The sequence below is a fragment of the Trichophyton benhamiae genome (assembly GCF_000151125.1).
Source record: "Trichophyton benhamiae CBS 112371 chromosome Unknown Abenha-G-c-208f01.r1, whole genome shotgun sequence".
NCBI lineage: Eukaryota > Fungi > Ascomycota > Eurotiomycetes > Onygenales > Arthrodermataceae > Trichophyton > Trichophyton benhamiae.
The window spans coordinates 58,050-77,780 of record NW_003315095.1 but is presented as its reverse complement, the minus strand read 5'-3'; the positions used below and the strand labels follow the sequence as shown (position 1 = coordinate 77,780).

General features: G+C 50.3%; 6 protein-coding genes across 6 annotated transcripts; 3 read left to right on the top strand and 3 right to left on the bottom strand.

The window, feature by feature from the left end:
- Positions 1-900: 900 nt before the first annotated feature.
- On the top strand, positions 901-7,328 carry ARB_01287 (separin, putative; the record flags this gene model as incomplete). The annotated part of the gene is made up of 3 exons (XM_003012282.1): positions 901-3,989; positions 4,185-5,650; positions 5,821-7,328. 3 exons carry the CDS (start codon positions 901-903, stop codon positions 7,326-7,328), a joined length of 6,063 nt encoding a protein of 2,020 aa, XP_003012328.1.
- Positions 7,329-7,739: 411 nt separating this feature from the next.
- Positions 7,740-8,848, top strand: ARB_01286 (uncharacterized protein; the record flags this gene model as incomplete). The annotated part of the gene is made up of 4 exons (XM_003012281.1): positions 7,740-8,004; positions 8,064-8,284; positions 8,360-8,548; positions 8,690-8,848. 4 exons carry the CDS (start codon positions 7,740-7,742, stop codon positions 8,846-8,848), a joined length of 834 nt encoding a protein of 277 aa, XP_003012327.1.
- A 592-nt stretch (positions 8,849-9,440) lies between these two features.
- On the bottom strand, positions 9,441-12,938 carry ARB_01285 (uncharacterized protein; the record flags this gene model as incomplete). Its single annotated transcript, XM_003012280.1, has 5 exons — positions 9,441-9,530; positions 9,621-10,078; positions 10,141-11,287; positions 11,424-12,806; positions 12,927-12,938. 5 exons carry the CDS (start codon positions 12,936-12,938, stop codon positions 9,441-9,443), a joined length of 3,090 nt encoding a protein of 1,029 aa, XP_003012326.1.
- Positions 12,939-13,624: 686 nt separating this feature from the next.
- ARB_01284 (uncharacterized protein) lies at positions 13,625-15,457 on the bottom strand (the record flags this gene model as incomplete). Its single annotated transcript, XM_003012279.1, has 2 exons — positions 13,625-14,845; positions 14,954-15,457. The coding sequence occupies 2 exons, from the start codon at positions 15,455-15,457 to the stop codon at positions 13,625-13,627; spliced, it is 1,725 nt and encodes a 574-aa protein (XP_003012325.1).
- Positions 15,458-16,047: 590 nt separating this feature from the next.
- ARB_01283 (uncharacterized protein) lies at positions 16,048-17,351 on the bottom strand (the record flags this gene model as incomplete). The annotated part of the gene is made up of 2 exons (XM_003012278.1): positions 16,048-16,688; positions 16,751-17,351. 2 exons carry the CDS (start codon positions 17,349-17,351, stop codon positions 16,048-16,050), a joined length of 1,242 nt encoding a protein of 413 aa, XP_003012324.1.
- Positions 17,352-18,772: 1,421 nt separating this feature from the next.
- Positions 18,773-19,585, top strand: ARB_01282 (uncharacterized protein; the record flags this gene model as incomplete). The annotated part of the gene is made up of 1 exon (XM_003012277.1): positions 18,773-19,585. The coding sequence occupies one exon, from the start codon at positions 18,773-18,775 to the stop codon at positions 19,583-19,585; it is 813 nt and encodes a 270-aa protein (XP_003012323.1).
- Positions 19,586-19,731: the final 146 nt, after the last annotated feature.

Sequence of the window (19,731 nt, the reverse complement as noted above, 5' to 3'; positions counted from 1 at the left end):
ATCTCCATTCCAACTCCTCTTGTTCGATCTCTCTTAGTACTGGGACCAAAAGTCAGCAAACCCATTGTTTCAGTCTCAACTATTCGATTACAAAGAAATGACAGTGGTATAACTACCTTCTTCCCATTCATCCTCTGATGCTTTGTTTCCCGTACCAAGGGTCTTCCTCACATCCACATCCTCGCCATTTTTGAGCCTGTCAATGACCTCACTTAGCTGGCGTATCTTCGAGTTCGTACTTCGCAGAAAATTCTCATGAGAGGTTCGAAGTTGAAGCAGATGGATTGCTTGGGATCCAATTAGTATGAACATGAGGATGTAGAAAACTGATGGATGTCGCTCCATGATCCCCGCATCTGCGCCTTGCTTCGGTCCTTTTTGACTTCCGCTCCGTAGAAATTTGGGTATTACCGAATTCCACATCGATGCATCCGCAATCTTTGGTGTCATCCGTCCGGTCGAGATGCATTGGTACTGCTGAAGTGTGAATCGAGATTGACATGAGCATGTTCGCGGGAGGATTGGGAGTCGTTTCGATAGAGTTACTGCCCTCAGTTGAGGCTTAGACAGTATGGTAGCCATTCTAACGGTGCAAAAGCGCTCTGTAGCACAGAACCAAATCCCGGAGAGCAATGACACGGAGAGCAAGGGCAGACAGCTGTTTGATGCTTGATGCTTCTTTTTCTTCGAGGCTTTCAACTTTCGCGTTCCACTTTTTAACTTTATAGTCACGTGTGTTACATAAGCAAGGCGTTGCCGGGCAACCAAACCTGCTCGATGTTTAAACCAACAACGAAGCTTCACTCCTGGCGGTAAAAAGAGACGTCAAGGATGAGATGGCGATGGGATGCGCGTACAGAACACCAGAGATCCACGGCTTTCTGACACTTACAGGAGAGAATGGGCGGCATATTACTCCCTACGCTGGCCGATTCGGTCAAGCATGATCTCCAGCACGCATCGAAATGCTCGATCAAAACCGTGACCACTTTGCGACAGCTGTTTATAGGTACCGGGAGCGATGAGCTACCAAAGGAAACAAAAACACCAAAACGAGCAACGGCAAGCAAGCCATCTTCAAAATCCACGCGAACTGTTAGAGTCCGAGGCAGTTCGAAGAATACCCTTCCCCCGCAACCGACGAACGAGGAAAACCCGCCGGCATTGTCAAAACACGAGAAACTGGTACTTGCGACGGAAGTGTTTAATATCGCATCCAAACTACTCTCTGAGCATATCAAGAAGCACTCGGTCTCGCGAGTTACCAAGACAGCGGGGGGGAATGGAAGTCAACGAGTTAGGACTACCAGTCCAGCAAAAATGCCGTTGCAGCCAACATCGCCTAACCCCAAAGTGCACAAAGCGGAGAACCCGAAGGACACCCCAGAAGAAAGTATAAAACGCAACGGGAACTGCCGAATAAAACTAGTCGCGGAGTGTGCCATGCTGTCATTAGAGACTCTCCGCAGTATACGAATCTCCGAAGACACTTTCGACCCTAATAACCTTCATCTCGGGCAGGGAATAAATATACTGGTTGGGAAACTATTGATTCTTGAACTTCAGGACTTGGCCATAAAGGGATTGTGGATGCTGAAATCCACTCTTCTGGTTGCCATTGAGGCGGAGCGAACAAAAAGAACCAATGGGCTCGAGAGAAAGTATCTGGATTCGCAGAACGCCTCTCTGGAATCACTTCTAGAATTTCAAGCCCTCCCCGAAAATGGGCCACTTCTACAACTTATGGTGTCATTTCAATCGTATGCTCTCAAAGTTCTTTTAATCGAAGGGAACTTGAACACAAGCCATAAAGTTCTTCAACAACTGCGGTTAGGGAACCCATGTAGCCCTACCAATACCATTCTAGCAGCCAACAAAATAGGAATCATTCCTGACGATAGGGCAGCCCAGCAGCTCCAGTCTCATTCACAAAATGTGCTAACTTTCTCCATTATACTCTCCCCCGCAGAAGAAAAGCAAGGTCCAATCACGCGCCCAGAAAATCCAATGGTCCCTTTACTACTTCAGTTCCTAGCATTGGAAATTCGCTGTATCTGGTGGAAACTGTCTGACCATAAATTGGACCTAGCCAAGGAACTTTGGGGTCCGCTTTCTCGATTTATTTCGACTTATGTTCGACGGTGCCCCAATTCTCACAAGCATGAGTTTGATGCCCTCCAGGCTGCATTCAATCAATTGAAAGCTCGGCTAGAGTCAATTAAGCCCCTAGGAAATGACGAATACAAGTCTTCATCGATGGCTGCAGTTGTAAAAACACTTGGCCAAATAGCTTACAGTGCTGGCCGGCTAGAAACCGCGGCTGAACTTTGTGAGGCTTCCTCCACGTCGCTCAGCGATGTACGGCCATTGCAACGTGCAGTATACCAATGTCGAAAGGCTTTATTGAAGGTTGAATCATTGAAGTCACAGTCTACTTCAGAGTCCGAAGCTTTCCAGGCAGTCAATGAAGCTGCAACAGATTTGACTGCATCCATGAAGGGTAATCAAAATGAACTGGACGAGTTACTCATGGAAAGTGCGCTCCTTAAGAAAATAATTATGAAACACATATCTCAAACGGGACCGTCTTCCAAGAAACCACTAGATGGCGCAACCACGACCAATGATTCAGCCCTAGCTTATTTGACAAGTTTTCTGAAATTTCTTATACGTTACCTGGCACCAGCAGTTCACGCTTCTCAGCAAGATGATACTGATGCCGTTACGCGGTATCTGCAAAGATCCGGTAACATTGTTCTGGCAGCAATAGACTCGGGGATTGCCGTTGGAAAACTTTTTTCAAGCAGCGGTTCGCTATCCTGGGCTAAAGTTGAGGCTCTTTTGCCCATTTGTGTCTCGCTCAGTCAGCTACTGCAAAAACTTGGTCCTTCCTGTGAACTAGAGAATTGTCCATCTGGGGATGCATCAGTTCGGTTACTGAGAATATCGAATTTATACTGGGCTACATATATGCGCTATAAAGACCTTGGTAAAGACCCTGTTGAATTGCTTCAGCCCGTGGAACAGGCTACAAGTACCCTGCAACATTCTGCCCTCACGGAACAGATATCGGGACTGCTTGCAATTAAATTCGAGAGGCAAGCAGCATTGTATTCAGAAATCGGCAATTCCAAAAAATCGTCTAAGGCATATACCTCAGCAATTCATGCGCATTTTGAAGCAGGGGTTTTAGCGGCTGCCTGTCAACTGTCATCCAAGGAACATCCACGTCTTATTTGGAAGGATCCTAAAGGACCTGGGTATGCCCTCAGCCGGGTTTTAAGCTGTTATATCAAGGAGCAAATCAAATGCGCTTCAGGGGCAAATCCGGTGATATATGATGTTGAAGATCTCGAACCATGTCAACGAGCAACGCTTCTTGAACAGGAACTGAACATCCTCATGGGACTAAATGGCCCTTCCGCGTCATCCATAGTGACGGAGACTCTTCCGCCATTATTGTCAACAATACTCTCTTTGTTGCCCTTGGACACCTACCCGATCCGCCGGACAAGGATTATTCATCAAACCCTGCAGTATCTGCTAGAAACTAATGCGAATTCCAGCAAGGAATTTTCCAAATTTATTCTTACTGAAGCGGCCCAGTGTTTGTCCTCTTCCATTATACCGTCCGAAGATAAATCTTTGGTTCTATTTCGGGACGATCTTCAGGCATCATTAATGATCACTGTCGCATTCTATTCAGGTATGACACCTTTGAATGTTTTTGAGAATGCCATCCAGACCTGGGTGGTTACTGTTCAAGGCTGCGAGTCATGGGAAGCTGTCCAAAACCGGATCGGGGACCCTCTCTCCTTAATCATTCATTTACGCAGTTTGTCAGATTATCTTGAAATCAGAGGGCTGTGGAGATTGAGGATATCCGCCCTTGCTACTGTCAGCCAACTACTTGTTCTGCAAGACAAGCCAGACTTTTCAATGATGGTTTCTTGTTATTCATCCATAGCCCTCCAATACTGCCGACTAGGGTATTTGCACAAAGCCGACTATATGCTTAACAGAGCTAAGGCAGTCATACAAGAACATACAATATCTCCCCGTGCATTGCTTTCCTGGCATCTGAGCTTTGCAGAGTATAGTTTAGAAAGGGGAGATCACTCAAAGAGGTACAAATAAAGCAGTGCCATTTCCATTCATATGGTTAAGCGCTAACAGTGGAATAGTATCGAGAGCATATTTCAAGTTCAATCAGTGTTTGATAACGTCTCCGCGGATCTTTCAAAGGAAACTTTCCAAACGAGGGCTGCATGTGAGCGTTTGGCAACGGACGCTGCGACTATATTATCTCGGTCTTTCTACTCTAAAGGATATCCTAATGAAGCAGCATACTATGCAAAGCGTGCTGTCAAGCTAAGTAGCCGATTATGGGCTCGGCTAGAGAAATACGTCGAAGCAAAGTCAGAGAAGCATTGCAAAGATAAGAACACAGATCCAGACACCCTTGCCGATGGTATAGCCACTCTCCATATTGGTACGAATGACAGCAGCCCATCAAAAAGTCACTTCGAAGGCTCAGTTTACTGGCCATATATGTCTTCTCATGTCGCGGCATTACTTCAACTATCAAGAATATCAGATCACAATGGAATCTTCCAGGATGCAGTCTATCATGGAGAACAAGCAATAGCTGTTTGCGATGCGGTGGGTTCTCAAGCACTATCCTCCCTCATTAAAGCGGAGCTAGGCGATCGTTTTATTCGTGCAGGCCGTACGCACAAAGGAGCCGAGCTCCTTGAAAAGGTACAGGCTCTACCGCAAGGAGAATGCGATTTTCCCCTGTTCATTTCAGTCAATATGCATACGGCATCTCTCCATGTTCAGCGAAAGGAAGTTGAATGCGCTTATCGTGTTGTTTCCGATTGCATTAATGCTCTCTCGGGCTTTACCAACGTCAGCACCGTGGATTCTCTGGACCCTTTCATAGACCCTATCAAGGAAATTGTCAAACAAACGGGGGATATGAATATCTCTTCCCCGAAAAAACCAAGTTCTCGCTCTGCTACCCGCACTACGCGCTCTCGCAGTGCTAGAAAACCACTCCAGGCAAAATCGGTCGCTCGGTCGAACATCTCTATTATTGGAGAATCAGAAAGTGCACAAAATCAAACGCTTGTTACACGACTTCACAGCAGTCTCATCCGAAAGCAAGCCATGCTTTTGCTTGCATCACAACAGTTTGACCAAGTCGTCAGTTTACTTGACCAAGCGGATAAGATCCTTGAGGCAGAAACAGCAATATCCAGTCATAAACTTTGTCGGGTGCATTATATGTTAGGGCTAGCAGTACAGCAGCTCTCTGCCCATTCTGTCTATTGTGTTCTCCCAGAGTCAACTATTTCACTTCCATCCTTACATTCGGAAGGCCACGGTTTGAAAGGGAGCTCGCGATCAAAATCACGGTCTGGAAAAACGGCGAAATCTACTGTACATTCTGAAATTAACTTTTCAGAAACTCTATCCACCGCAAGCAAAGTCCTTGCAGATATCTCTTTGCCAATATCTCAACATGGGTCTAGTAAGGAGGGTCACGAAGTCTCATATCTTCGAAGCCGAACGTCTATGCTAGCTTTTGCAACATCAACAACGAGAAACTCTGACACAGATCCATTCCTCATTGCTCATTCCATCGGTATGTTGCCCTACACGCTACACTAAGCTCCTATACTAACGTGATTGTAGAGCTGGGCCGCAATTCCGCATTTGCACGCGACCATTTGTCAATTGTGTCGGATAAGGAACTATCAAATCAGATGGGTCGTTTGGATTGGCCCGCCCTTCCATCAGCCAATTTGGATGTAGTGTCTTCGGAGGAGGGCTGTTTCATGGAAAACTACGTCGAGATCCTCCCTCCAGAATGGGACGTCATATCAATAACCCTTTGTCCGAATCAAGACGAGTTTATCATATCAAAACTGCGCCAAGGCCAATGTCCGTTAATATTGCGTCTACCACTCAAAAGAGGCGGTGATGATGACATGGACGAGGATACATTTAGCTTCCAGGAGGGCAAAGCGGAACTTTTAGAAATCATTCGTCTTGCCAATGCTAGTGCTCATAACACCGGCACGTCTCTTGGTAAGAAGGAGAAGAAAGCATGGTGGGAAACGCGGGAAAATCTTGACAAACAACTTCAAGATCTCCTACAAAACATTGAGACAGTATGGTTTGGGGGATTCCGTGGCATATTTTCTCAAGCCACTAGGAATGATCTTCTGTTAGGGAAATTTACAGCTTCCTTCAACAAAATCCTTGACAAGCATCTTCCGTCAAGAAAGGAGAAACGAGGAAAGGCCAAGACTACATATCCAGATTTTGATCCTTGGGTGATGGAACTTTTTGTCAACATTGGCAGACTTAACGACGAGATGAATCCAGAAGATGCTGTTATGGATCTGTTATATTATGTCGTTGATATCCTTCAGTTTCACGGCGAGACAAACGCGTACGAAGAAATAGATTTCGACATGATGGTAGTGGAAACCTTAGATTCGCTACATCGTTATGCGGACGGGTGCAAGTGGGAGCAAGCGCCAACACCACCTCGACACACAATATTGGTTCTGGATAAGTCACTCCATGCGTTTCCCTGGGAGTCTATGGAGTGCCTGAGAAATTGTTCAGTCTCACGCATGCCCTCACTCGACTGCGTGAGAGACCAGATATTACGGCTGACAACTCAGGAGAGGCATGAAGGTGGCCAATTCGGATTCTATGCTAATCGAGATAGCGGTACTTATTTACTGAATCCAGCTGGGGATCTCAAATCCACAGAGGATATTTTCAAAGAGCCACTTTCCGTATTGAAAGGCTGGTCCGGCCGAATAAAGACGGCGCCAACCGAAGAAGAATTTGAGTCATCGTTGCGGACTAAGGACATCCTGTTATACTTTGGACATGGCAGTGGAGCTCAGTATATCCGAGGCCGAACTATTCGAAGACTGGATAAGTGCGCAGTGACCTTCCTTATGGGGTGCAGCAGTGGTGCCATGACAGAGGCTGGTGAATTCGAGCCATATGGGACCCCATGGAACTATATGCATGCTGGAACACCGGCTCTGGTAGCAACTCTCTGGGATGTCACTGATAAGGATATTGACAGGTTCACTACTTCTGTGTTTGAGCGATGGGGTCTTTTTCCAACCCCAGATACAACTGCGAAAAGGCCCATTGCATCGGCTTCAGGTATCAAACACACAGGCCAAGTCGGCCTAGACACCGCCGTAGCTGGCTCCCGGGATACTTGTATTCTCAAATACTTGAATGGAGCAGCACCGGTTTTATATGGAGTTCCTGTGTTTCTAAAGTGACGGATTTCTGTTGCCTGTCATTTTTGTCTTTTTTTTTTTTTTTTTTTAGGCTACTTTTATGATATTAGAATATACCCTTGGTTTTGGCATACTATACGCTGCAGGAGCTTTGGATTGGAGAAATCGGAAGGCTATCTGCTTGTGTACATATATATAGAAGCTCTATGGTGTAGTTTACTCTATATCAACTCGGCCTCCCTTTTATATTTGGTTTAAAGATAGCAATATTTTTGGTGGTGCGGGGAGGATCGGATAAGCCCCGCGCCGGCATCCAAGTTTCCACCTGCAGCCAAGCTTATTTCAACCTTTGAACTACAAACATCAGACAGCACTTTCATCCACAAGCAAAGACGAGTGGCAGGATTTGATAATTGGTAGTTTGATAATTGATAGGGTTGGTCTCTCGACAGCATGGCCGTCACAACCAAAGCTACCATCTCCTCCTTTGGAGGGAAGCTACTGAAGCTCTCCCATAATGCCACATCTACGAAGTGTGAGATGGCATTTAACCTATACCTCCCGCCACAGTCAGTTTCAGACTCTGGGTACAAGGCTCCCGTTCTATTCTTCCTATCAGGCTTGACTTGCACTCCAGACAACTGCTCTGAAAAAGGATTTCTTCAACACGCAGCCAGTTTAAAGGGTATTGCTATTGTATATCCAGATACCAGCCCACGTACGACTTTGACTATCCCAAATACGTAATTAGTAGTTAGCTAACTATGGCTATAATAGGTGGTTTGGGTATTGCCGGTGAAGATGATGCATACGACTTTGGGACCGGAGCTGGATTCTACGTCGATGCTACCAAAGCTCCGTATGATCAGGGATATAACATGTATACCTATATTACGGAGGAACTTCCCAAAGTTATCTTCACCGAGTTTCCGCAGTTGGACTCCAATCGAGTCAGTATTACCGGGCACAGTATGGGAGGGCATGGTGCCTTGACTCTTGTAAGGATTCTATGTCCCATCCAGCTCTTTCCTAACTCTCCCTTTAACTAAGGACCCAGCTGACCTGATTATTAGTTCTTGAAAAATCCTGGGAAGTATAAATCAGTCTCAGCTTTTGCGCCAATTGCAAACCCCGTCAACTGTCCTTGGGGCCAAAAAGCCTTTGAGGGCTACTTTGGCAGCGACAAGGACAAGTGGAATGAGCACGATGCCACCGAGCTAGTCAAAAAGTGGAAGGGCCCTCTCACAATGTTGATTGACGTGGTATGTAGTCCATCTTGTTACCATTAGTTTCGCCTTATGTCGCATTCTGGACGAGTACAACACAACCCATAATAATCTAGGAACACAGCACTAATTTCTTACGACTTTAAGGGTACTGGCGACAATTTCTATAATCAAAAGCAGCTATTGCCAGAGAACTTTCTTGCAGCTGCAAAGGAAGCTGGTGTGGAGTCTGATATATATTTGCGCTTCCAACCTGATTATGATCATAGTTACTTCACTATAGCTACATTTGCCGATGACCATGTGAATTTCGCAGCTCAGTATCTATTTGCTTGAAACATGGTCTGCACTTATTATACAGTTATTAGAGCTGTGCATTACAGGGCAGCATGGTCAGGCTATTTATGGGCTTTCTTATCACATGGCTTGTGGAAATAACTACATACTACACCACCTGGTATTCATTATACCGGCACGATAACTAAGATTTAATTTTGAACTTCCTTTAAATTGACCTGATAGTTATGCTACCCTCATATATTGTTCATTTGCATAGCCAACATCTCCATGTTTTCTCGCTCCCACAGCCTTGAATCGTACCTTGAATAAAACGAAGAAAGTCTAGCGGGAGGATAATCTCAAAATAAGTCGAGTCAATAACAGGAGAGAGGACTAACAGTCAGCGAAACATGAAACCATGACTTGAAGTGAATTCACACAAAGCAAATCTGCCTTGGAAATTGCTTGTCCGATAAAACAATGTCATGGGGGTTTCCGAAACCAAGCAGAGGGATAATTGGTGAAATTTTATGGTGGCGGGAATATGACAGGATATATGGTTAGCAAGGTGACTAGTTGAAATAACGTAGATTGATCCAGGACACTTCATATGCTAATGTTCTTAGCGAAGAGTAAATGTAACTTTTTCTTATTTTGGTGGTAAGGGATGGCTTTCATCAACATTTGTTCGATCAGATGTGATAGACGAGGGGATAAATGGAACAGATGGAGGAAATCGCTAGTATCATGCGCTTAACCGTTGTATAAATGCCTATTGCTTTCTGATTAGCCTCAATTGTGGGAGATTTGGGGAGGAAGGATATCTTACCTGGAAAAACTGTCGAAAAGCCTTTACGTCTAGCTGTTCTAAAGATGATACATATTCATTGATAAGGTCTTCACCCATCCCCATTCCCGGTAACTCGGAAGTTCGGAGCCATTGGAGATACTCAGGTCCAGTTTTTGAGTATATTACCTTTTGCATCGCTGCTGCTTCGCCAAGAACTTGCTTTGCCTGAGCGTCTTTGGAATTAAATGATGAATTCATTGGTAGTGCCCAGCAGAGAGGAGAGAAGCGGGTAATCATGAACTGAGCGAACCCAGGTAAGGCGGTTTCTTGTTGGGTGGTGTTAGTGCCATTTACTGGAGCCACAATATCAGGGCCTCCCCAAAGACTCGACATCCGAGCCAGTACAAGGAACGCCATTTTGGCTGTTGGGAAATCATCCGCATCCTTGGCGAAGTGCTCGATAGTTGATATGACGGTCTCAAAGATAGATTGATTTGCTATGCGAATGTTAGTTGAGGACACACGGAGGGGACTATAGAGGGCGAATATGGAGGCTTACAGCTGCTGATGATAACAGAGCCAAGGTCATTGTTCAGTATCATAAGCAAAAAGTTGAGGTACTCGCGTTTCAACTCAGCTAGCTGAATCTCGTCGTCCGTACCCGATATCGGCTCAGCAATACCGGAAAACACTCGCTGAAGGAAAGGTGTCCACAGCGTATCGAGAATGGAGTATATTTCGGACTTGAAGCCGAAGATAACTTGATCCAAGAGCCGAAGGAATAGTGCCATCTCATCCTTTGAGGAGGTAGGGGTAAGCAGGCCATCGATCCATCTAGGTAATTGTGGTAGGTTTCTCGACCCTCTAACACCGATTAACCTGGAGAATGCAAATCGAGCCGCAGTCCTAATGGTGAACGAATTTTTCAAAGACTCGAGAGCAACTAGGGTTGCCTCCGATACTTGTCCAAATGTTTCTGACACCTCTGGAGGAGGTGGTGTTTGGGGGGAAGTTGATCCTGGCACCCAGTCAGAATAGCCCTTGGCAAGGGTACCAAGAGCCATGATATCATGGTGAATCTGCAGAATGGCACGCTCATCGTTCGCCTGAGCAGCAGGTAAGTTCTTTTCCATGTCCATAAAGATGGGATTCATAATTGACTGTGCAAAGTACACCTGCTTTTCAACCGACGAAGCAGTGGAACAGATGGTTCCAATGGCCTCGAAAAGGTATAGTTGACTAGTAAAAACTGTGTCTCGAGATCCGCCGATATCCTCAGAAGATAGGTCGTCACCATCTGAGTTATCACCAGGTACCTCAGCGTTAATTGTGAGGAGGTCACTAAGAGCTTCGACGACCGTTTGCGCAACATTTCCCACAAAAGCGCGAAGGTGCTTTACAAGGCGGTGGAATAGATACCACGACCTGGTCCTAACCTTGAGCATCTGATGATGGGCAAGACGGAGGAATCCTTCTAAAACACCTAGAAGAAGGTGGGAATGGTGCTCAAAAAATGCGCTATACCGCACGCATATTTCCATGTATTGCAGCTGTGTGGCTGGGTGGTTGAACGAGCGGACATCTAGGGGGTTATTGTCAGTAACAATCCGGAAAAATTTGAGCCACGAATATGTGACAAGCCACTCACCGGACTCGACCATGACCAACATCATTTCAATGAGGCGCTCTGCGGCAGGATTATTGGGCTTATGCCTTATTATACAATCCTCCAGCTTTCATTGCCAGGTCTCCAAAAAGGAACATCTCGTGTAGGGCTAGATCAAGATCGCGCCAGTCCAGCTGTGCTCCCGGCTGTCTTAAACTAGAGAACGTGGAACGAACTACATCAGTAACGGCTTCTATAAAGAGCTGCTCGTTGGTTGATGCAATTATCTGCTGCAGAACGTTGAGTCTCCGTCGTAGTTCCTGGAACTCTGCTTCATCTGTCTGATCATCCTCGCTTCCCCAGCTCGACGTCTCATCGTATCTCATTTTTTGAATGATGGCCTTGAGAATTGGTAGCAACATGTGATTCTGCTGAGATGCCAATTCGGGGTTCTTCTTTGCAACCTTTCGGAAGTAAGTAAGCATATCATTGACACAAGGGACAATTGTCGAGCATATCTCATCATATTCGTCAGAGAAGTAACGCAACACATGGGGCAGGAAGGCCTGTAGCAAGGCTTCGGCTTTTTCCTTGGTGGCAGCATCAACCCCCTCGGATTCAAGTGCCTTGACGATGTCCAATGCTGTGATGTTTACAAGCTTGGCAACGGTCTCAGCTAGATCGGTGTCATATTTTGAGGTGAATCGGTATTCGTGCAGAGGCGGGCTGGTAGAAAGCTGAGAGACGATGCTCTCGAGGTTCAAAAAGACGATCATGTCCACCTTATCAGAGGGCTTCATCTTCTTTCCAACGATCTCCGTAAAGACGTCAATGGCGGCATCCCGGACCCTTTCCCCTCCATTATTCAGGCTTACATCCTTGGCCTTTGCGAGCTGGTGGAATAGGAGGTCGAGCATGCCCTGGTTGACGACCAGGGAGATATTGATCCAACTGACCCAGCTGCCGATTGCCTTGAGCACCATGGCCGTGATGACATTGTCTTGGTCCTGCCACTGCGTAAGGATCTCCTGCCACGAGTTGACTAGTTTCTGCACATCTCTCTCCCGGATGAGGTCTTTCAGCGTGTTTGCTCTGTCCTGCTCGGCCCGTGAACGTGAGAGCAGGACGTCACCGATCTCGTCGTGTATGGAATTGATAACACGGAGAAAGAAGATGGTGCCCAGAACATTGTCCCGGACTTGGTTCTCAGGCGATTTATAGGTCAGGCGCAGGATATCATCGAAGAAGGTGTCCCATCCGTTGGCATAGAGGGCAGAAAAGAGATAGGTAATCGTCTGGGCAATCTTGTTCTGTATATTCGCCTGGTCTGGCTCGCTCGTGGCCCCGGCCCCATACATCTCCTGCAAGTAGGACATGAGGCTATCCTTGATGAACCCGAGCCCTTGCAAATCCACCTGGCCAGACTGCGTGGCGCTGTTGACAATCTCCAGGGCCACATGCCGTACTATCTCCGAGTGACGGGGGAACTTTGTGAAGATCGAGAGACACGGCTGCCATCCTGACGGGTCTGAGCGAAGCTGGCTGATGTAGTCGAAGGCCTGCGCCTTGAGCGCCTGGTCCGAAGCTGGGTTGCCGGCGATTTCTATGGCATTCGCGACCTAGAATGACGCTGCCGTTAGTACCTTGCGCAGTAGCTAAACCAGAGAGACGCCGCCGCCGCCGCCCGCCAGCAGTAGACGAGCAGCAAAGGACAAGCAAACTGAGGACGGACGGCTTACCTGCTCCTCCATGATGACTGCTCCCAGCGAGGCCCGCGGGCTCTCTCTCTCTCTCTCTCTCGCTATCTCGCTATCTCGCTCTCTCGTGCTCCTTTTCCGCCGGCGGTCAAGTGTCCCTCTGTCCGGCTCGCTTCCCACGTAGCAGGTAGTTTAACCCAGTCACCCAACTGTGCAGAGCTGTGAAGGTCGCGAGAGGGTCCGGCTGTTCATCTCATAGATATCTGTCTGCAATACGCTTATCCAGCTCCGTCTCGTCAGGCTACTCTTGCGCAGGGGAGTTCGGGCGGGCGTAAAAAAAAAAAATATTAATATCGGTCGTGGGTGAGTTTTTGGGTGAGTTTTTGGTGCCGCTGCGGGACCCAAGAAAGAATCTCCAGCTCACCAGCGGACTAGCAGATTAGCTATGACACAACACACTTCGCACACACAACAACAGCCAGAGGGGAAACGCCGTCTTGGGTGGGGACGGGGAGAAAAAGAAAACACCGGCGGGAGGGCGAAGAAGCTGGTAGAGAGAGAAAAGGCGGGTGTTGGGCGGGTTATTAGTTGGTTATTTTGCTACGGCCATAACTAGACAGCCATCATGCTCTACAAGGAAGACCGGTTGATATTGGCCGTTTAACAGCGATACACACGGATGGAACGCTACTACTGGGTAGATGGCCAGATAGCCAGTAACTACAGTACATAGCAAGGTGCTACTTCTTAGTTTCCGCCTTGAGGATCTGCTTCTCCATCATCTCAAAGCCCCTGACGGCCTGGCCGTACTTCTCAAAGACGCCCGGCTGGTAGCCATCAGCTATGCGCTCGACGAACTCGTCTTCCCTCCATCTCTGCCCGATCAGGTCCTCAAAGGTCTGCTGCGGTGCTCGTTCCAGCGCCCAGACGGCCTTGTATGCTGCTCCCAGAGCGCATGCATTCTCGCCCACGTCCAGCTTATACACCCCTTCGATGCCGCCGAGCACTTCCCCGGCCACTTTGGCGATGGCAGCATTGCGAGAGCCGCCGCCAACAAGGTAGATTCGTCGTGGCTGGGGCGGGATGTCCTTCTTGTCCGATGGGCTGTGGACGAGCTCCCTTGACCGCAGCCTGAGGGAGAGAAACTGGCTCTCGACGATGGCCCTGGCACCGTCAAACGGATGGTTCCAGCCTGTGTCTGTCTCCTTGAGCTGCTGGTCTACGTCTGCATGGCCAGGGGTATAGTTGAAGTGCCATTCTCCCTCTCGAAGATTGGGCACAATCTCCGGCCGTGGGAAGAAGAGGCCCAACTTCATCGGGTCTGAGTCTGACTTCTGGCCGGCTGGAGGAGTGTCCAGCAGGATTCTGTCAAAGTTGCTCCAGGGGTTCGAGGCATCTTTGTCTTTGTCCTTGGTCTCGTCTAGTTTTGCGTTGATAGCGTCTCGCACCCGTTCACGAGCAAGGCCTCCGTTCTTGTAGCAGAGCATAAACATGTACAATCCAGGAGTAGTCGGATGGTTGAAGAAGTGCGTTGACGGATCGGGCTTGTACTGCGGAGTCGACATGAGAAAAGTAGTCGATGTCCCCAGGGATACCATGGCGTCCAGCGGTCTCAGTGGCAGGGCAAGTATAGTAGCCGGGTTATCGCCCGTCGACGGGGTAATGACACAGTCTGGATGGAAGCCGTGTCTCTGGACAAAGTAGCTGCTGATTTTACCCAGCTCCTGGCCTCCATCGTGCGGCACGTCTCCGAGTTTCCTCTTCAGCTGCTCTGGCCCAGCGTCACCGGCACAGAACTTGAGCAGGCTCTCGTTCCATCGGTTTGAGGGTATGTCCCATAGATTCATGCCACAGACGTCTGAGATATCGAACGGAGCCACTCTGCCCAAGAAGACTGAGGCCAAAAAGGACGAAACCAGGGATATCCTGGCCGTCTTCCGGTATGCATCAGGATGCTTCCTCTGAAACCTCAATATCTGAGGACCGGTAAATCTCTACCCACACGTCAGCAACCTGATAGCACACACACACACACCATGTATATATCTGGGATTGAAAGGAAAACCTACATGATGAGCCTTGCTTCCCGTCACCTTCGCCAGTTCTTCTTCGCTCCCTAGAAAGGCATCAAACTCGTCACACTCCCGCTGCGTGCTGGCGTCCTGCCAGTTGGGACTGTACGGATGAGACAGAGCAGCCGGCAACTGGTCCTCCAGCGTCTTCGCTGCGTCCAGGCTGCCCAGTATCTGCTCGACGGACTCGTTCCAGTAGACGCTGCCATGCTGCTGGCCGGCGCCGCTGATGCCCTTCACCCTGCCAAAGTCCAGCCCTTGCTGCTGGAGATCGTGTAGCACGGCGTCCAGCGCCTGCAGCCACATGGCGACGGGCGCAAAGACTTCCTTCTCGGCTTCATTTGTCTGGACGCCCTTGGTGACGGAGAAGCCTCTCGAGTCGCTGTCGAAGTCGAATTTGGCGACGAAGACGACCTTGAGATCGGACGAGACGACGAGGCCCTTGAGCTGCTGCGTCGACAGGTCGAAGCCGATGTACAGCGGTCCGTCGTGGGATCCCATTGTCGTTTAGTTATTTCTATAGCAATTGGGACATTGGACTGTTTTGGATACAGTGGCAGTCGTCGTTGAATATATAAATAGTCAGTAGATGTATGTGTATGTTGGCCGTGGGGGCGGGATGATATCATAGCGACAGGGAGCAGGGCGGGAAGCTCGTAAGGCTGTTATTGAATCATAGTCCGGATGCCAAATAACTAATATATTTCATCATTATAACTATTCAAGACGTACTCATCTATCTTTCTACAAGACAATCAAGCATGAAACAGGTCCTGTCCTTGCTGGGGCTGCTGCGCGTCACTGCCGGGCAGCCGTAGATAGACAGTTGCTTCGGGCTGAGCTATGAAGTAGTAGATAGTTGTTGGTAGATGTACATAATATATATCCATCGACCCATAACATGGAAGCGACCATAAGACGGAGCGAGGAGACGCTGCCGCCGTGTAATGCCGCTGCTGGTGGTGGGCTGTCTGAATCGCTTCCGGCGAAGTCAAGCTTGTGGACGCTGGTGTGTGTGTGTGTGTGTGTGTGTGTGTTTGATGGTGATTTACGGAGTATTGACGTGAAGGAATGGGTTAGATACCCCAAGTCTAATGCCGTCTGCGAGTGCCATTAACTTGTGGCTCTGACTGCGAGCCCGATGAAATAGAGCCGTTGCCATTGGTCTCAGGCTCGGGCTCGGGGCTGCTACGAGGACTGAGGTCCGGGGCAATGAACTCCTCCGCAAAGTCCAGCTCCTTCTCTGTATCGAGAGTGAAGCGAACCCGTAGCCGCTTAACACCTCTCACGCGAGCTCCTACCCGTTCGCGGATGGCCCGCTCGACCTCGCGGGTCCGAGCAACCGACCACGAGCCGGGGACAGCAAGGTCGACTTCCATCAGGTAGTTGGGGCCCGACTTGACGCCCTGGATGTTGCGCAGCTCGACCTCGGCGCCGTGTGGAAGAGCAGCGATGGCTCGGGCGGCGTACTTGCGCACGGAGTCGACCATGCTCTCCTCGACGCCTGCGTCTGCGAGTTCTAAGAGAGTGGCCTTGGTGTTTCCGAGCCCGGCCTTGATGATCATGATGGAGATGAGGAGACCGCCCACCGGGTCCAGCCAGGTAGCGTCAGAGAAGACATGGGCGCCGCCGATGGTCACCAGGGCGACGATGCTAGTGAGAGAGTCGACACGGTGATGGACGGCGTTGGATGCAAGGACGGAGGACTTTCTCTCCTTTGCAATTTTCATAGCTGTCAACCCTCTATTAGCAGTTTGTAACTATATGTATGTATATCAATGGTCGTCTGCTTACTGGCGTGGTAGAGCCACTCCTTGACGACAATTGAGCCCGCAGCAAGCCAGGCAGCGTTGATATTGGGCCCGTAGGCCTGGTCGGAAGGGAAATGCGAGTGTGAGTGGCCGTGGGAGTGGCCGTGGCCGTGGCCGAGCAGGCCCATATGAGCCGCCGCCTCTGCCAGGTCCGGGAAGAACTGGGTGAGGATGACTTCGGCGGCATTGAGGCCCATCAGCACGCCGCCGACGAGCAGCAGGCCGCTGACGCCCAGGGAGCCCAGGGTCTCGATCTTGCCGTAGCCCAGCGGGAAGCGAGCCGAGGGCGGCTTGTTCGACCAGGAGACGGTGCCCAGCGTCATGAAGTCCGACACCAGGTCCGCGAGGGCATGGTAGGCGTCTGCAATCAGGGCCTGCGAGTGGAAGACGTAGCCTCCGACGCCCTTGCCGACGGCCATGGCCAGGTTGGCGAGCAGGCCGATTCTGGTGATGCGGACGCCGGGATCCTGCTTGTTCTTCGAGGTCAGATATGTGGTATCGTGGTGGTGGTGGTGGTGATGACCATGACCGTGGCCGTGGCCGTGGCCATGGCTATGCCCGTGAGATCTGGTCTGGCCGCCCATCGTGAAGGGCGAATGTGAATGCGAATGTGAATGCACGAGAGCAAGGACTGGTCGAGCTGGTCGAGCTGTGGTGATGATGATAGACAGAGGAGGGCTCGCGGGGGGGCAGGCCGGCGGTCGAGGCGGGTTTTTTGCAGCAACCACAGAGGACAACGACGGCAGTGAAGATAGCGAGGACAGCGAGGACAGCGAGGAATGGCAGCGGACGAGACGGAGAGGCAGCCTGAAGCCACGTAGCTGGATGTCGCTGTCGCGCGGTGGTTGCGGCGGCCGTGGGCGTACGAGGGCGCAGAGCAGGCGAGCTGAGCGAAATCTGGTCTTCCCGCAGCCGGCTGGCGTCCGGATCATGGCCTGGCGGGAGCGAGCAAAAGCAAAGCCTCTGGAAGTTGTGCTGATGGCCGGTTGATGTGTATTATTATTATTATTTATTTATTAGGCTTGATCTGCAGCTGGCGGGCGTCTCTCTCTCTCTCTCTCAACTGCTGCGGCGGCGGCGGCTGGAGCTACGGGCAGCCCAGCAGGTGGAATAAGCAACTTTTGGCTAGTTGTCGGAAGATTTACTAGGCAGCGCAGCTCCGGGATCAGACGAGGATGAATACGAGGCAGGCAGACATATAAGTACTTAGATATAAGTAGATATATATATATAAGTAGAAGTAAGTGAAGCAGAGCAGGGCATGGAACCAGGCAGCGATGGACGAGCGCACGCTGGAGAGACTGCGGCCAGTTGGTAGGATCCCGACACTCGAAGACATCGACAGGCATACAATAACTAACTAGTTAACCATCAAGAGACGAATAACTGATAACTTATTACTATAGGCTGCCTGGAGAAATACTCGACTGCCCGCAACCCGCCCCGGTTCTACACCAACGTCGCGGTGACGGCGGGCTATGTGCTGCCCTCCAGCTGCGCGCTGCCGGTCAGAGACTGCGTCTACAAGGCGCTCGAGACGCTGATAGCAGAGCATCCGGCGCTCTCAGCCATCCCGCTGGGCGAGGACTCGCTGGATCCCTACTTTGTGCGGCTGCCCGAGGTCGACCTGGACCGCTGCGTCTCGTTCAGAGAGCGGGAGAGGGAGAAGAAAGTGGCTGCTGTGGACGGCGGGAGGGAGGGAGAGGACAGAGACACGGAGCTGGACGAGCTGCTGAACTAGCAGCACAATATACCCTTTGCCGCTCCCTGGCCGTACTGGCGACTGTGCATCCTGACCGAGCCGCAGCAAGGACGGCGGTTCACTGCTGTCTACGTCTGGCATCATGCCATCGGGGACGGGACGTCGGGAAAGGCCTTCCATGGAGCACTCCTGGCGGCCCTGAGGACTATCTCCAGCGCCCTTCCTGCTGGCTCGACGGCCGTGAAGAGCGTGGTGGTGTCTCCCAGGACGCCGCTGCTGCCGTCTCTCGAGGAAAGCTGCCCGATGCCGCTGTCCTTCCCCTACATCCTCTGGTCCCTTTTCCGTGCCAAAGTGTGGAAGCCAGCGCGAGAGCCGGCCCTCTGGACGGGATCCAGGACGTTCACTCCCTTGCACAACACCGTCCGCCATCTCGTCGTGTGCGAGCGGGAGACGACGGCCTTTCGCGATGCCTGCCGCGAGAACAGGACGACCGTCACGGCTGGACTGCAGGTGTTGCTCGCCGGAGCCCTGTTCAGGCACATCCCGGAGCAGTACACCCGGCTGGCCAGCGAGGGAGCCATCTCTGCCCGGCGCTGGCTGACGGACGGCCGCATCACAGAGGACTCGATCGGCGTCTGGGTTGGCGTCTACTACGAACACTACAGCAGGGCCAGCCTGGTCAACGACGACGACGACGACGACGACGCATTCGCATTCCCCTGGGACGAGGCCAGACGGGCAAAGCAGACGATCGACACAGCGCTCAGCCGCCGGGGCAGCAACAGTCCCGTCGGCCTGCTCAAGTATGTCAGGGACTATGTCGGGGAGATCTTCCTGCCCAAGCTCGGCCAGGAGCGAGAGCTGAGCTTCGAAGTGTCCAACATCGGCGTCTTCACAGCAGGTCAAGCAGACGAAGAACCCCGGATCGAGAGGATGGTCTTTACGCAGAGCGCCAATGTCTTTGGATGCGCCATCTCGACCTCCGTCGTCACCGGCGCCGACGGCTGTCTCGTCCTGGGCTTCTCCTGGCAGCGGGGGGTCGTCGAGGACAGGCTGATGGACGCCTTTCTAGCCTCAGTCAAGCAGGCCTTTGGCTCTTTCAACACCAGAAGATAGATCAATATAGAATCATAGACGTAGTTGTATATATATAGATACTAGTACTATATCAGGGGGATATCTGTCTATATATATTCAACGGACTACTTAGCTATACGAACTCAACATCATTCGCTCATCACCAACTCTCAACGTCAACAACA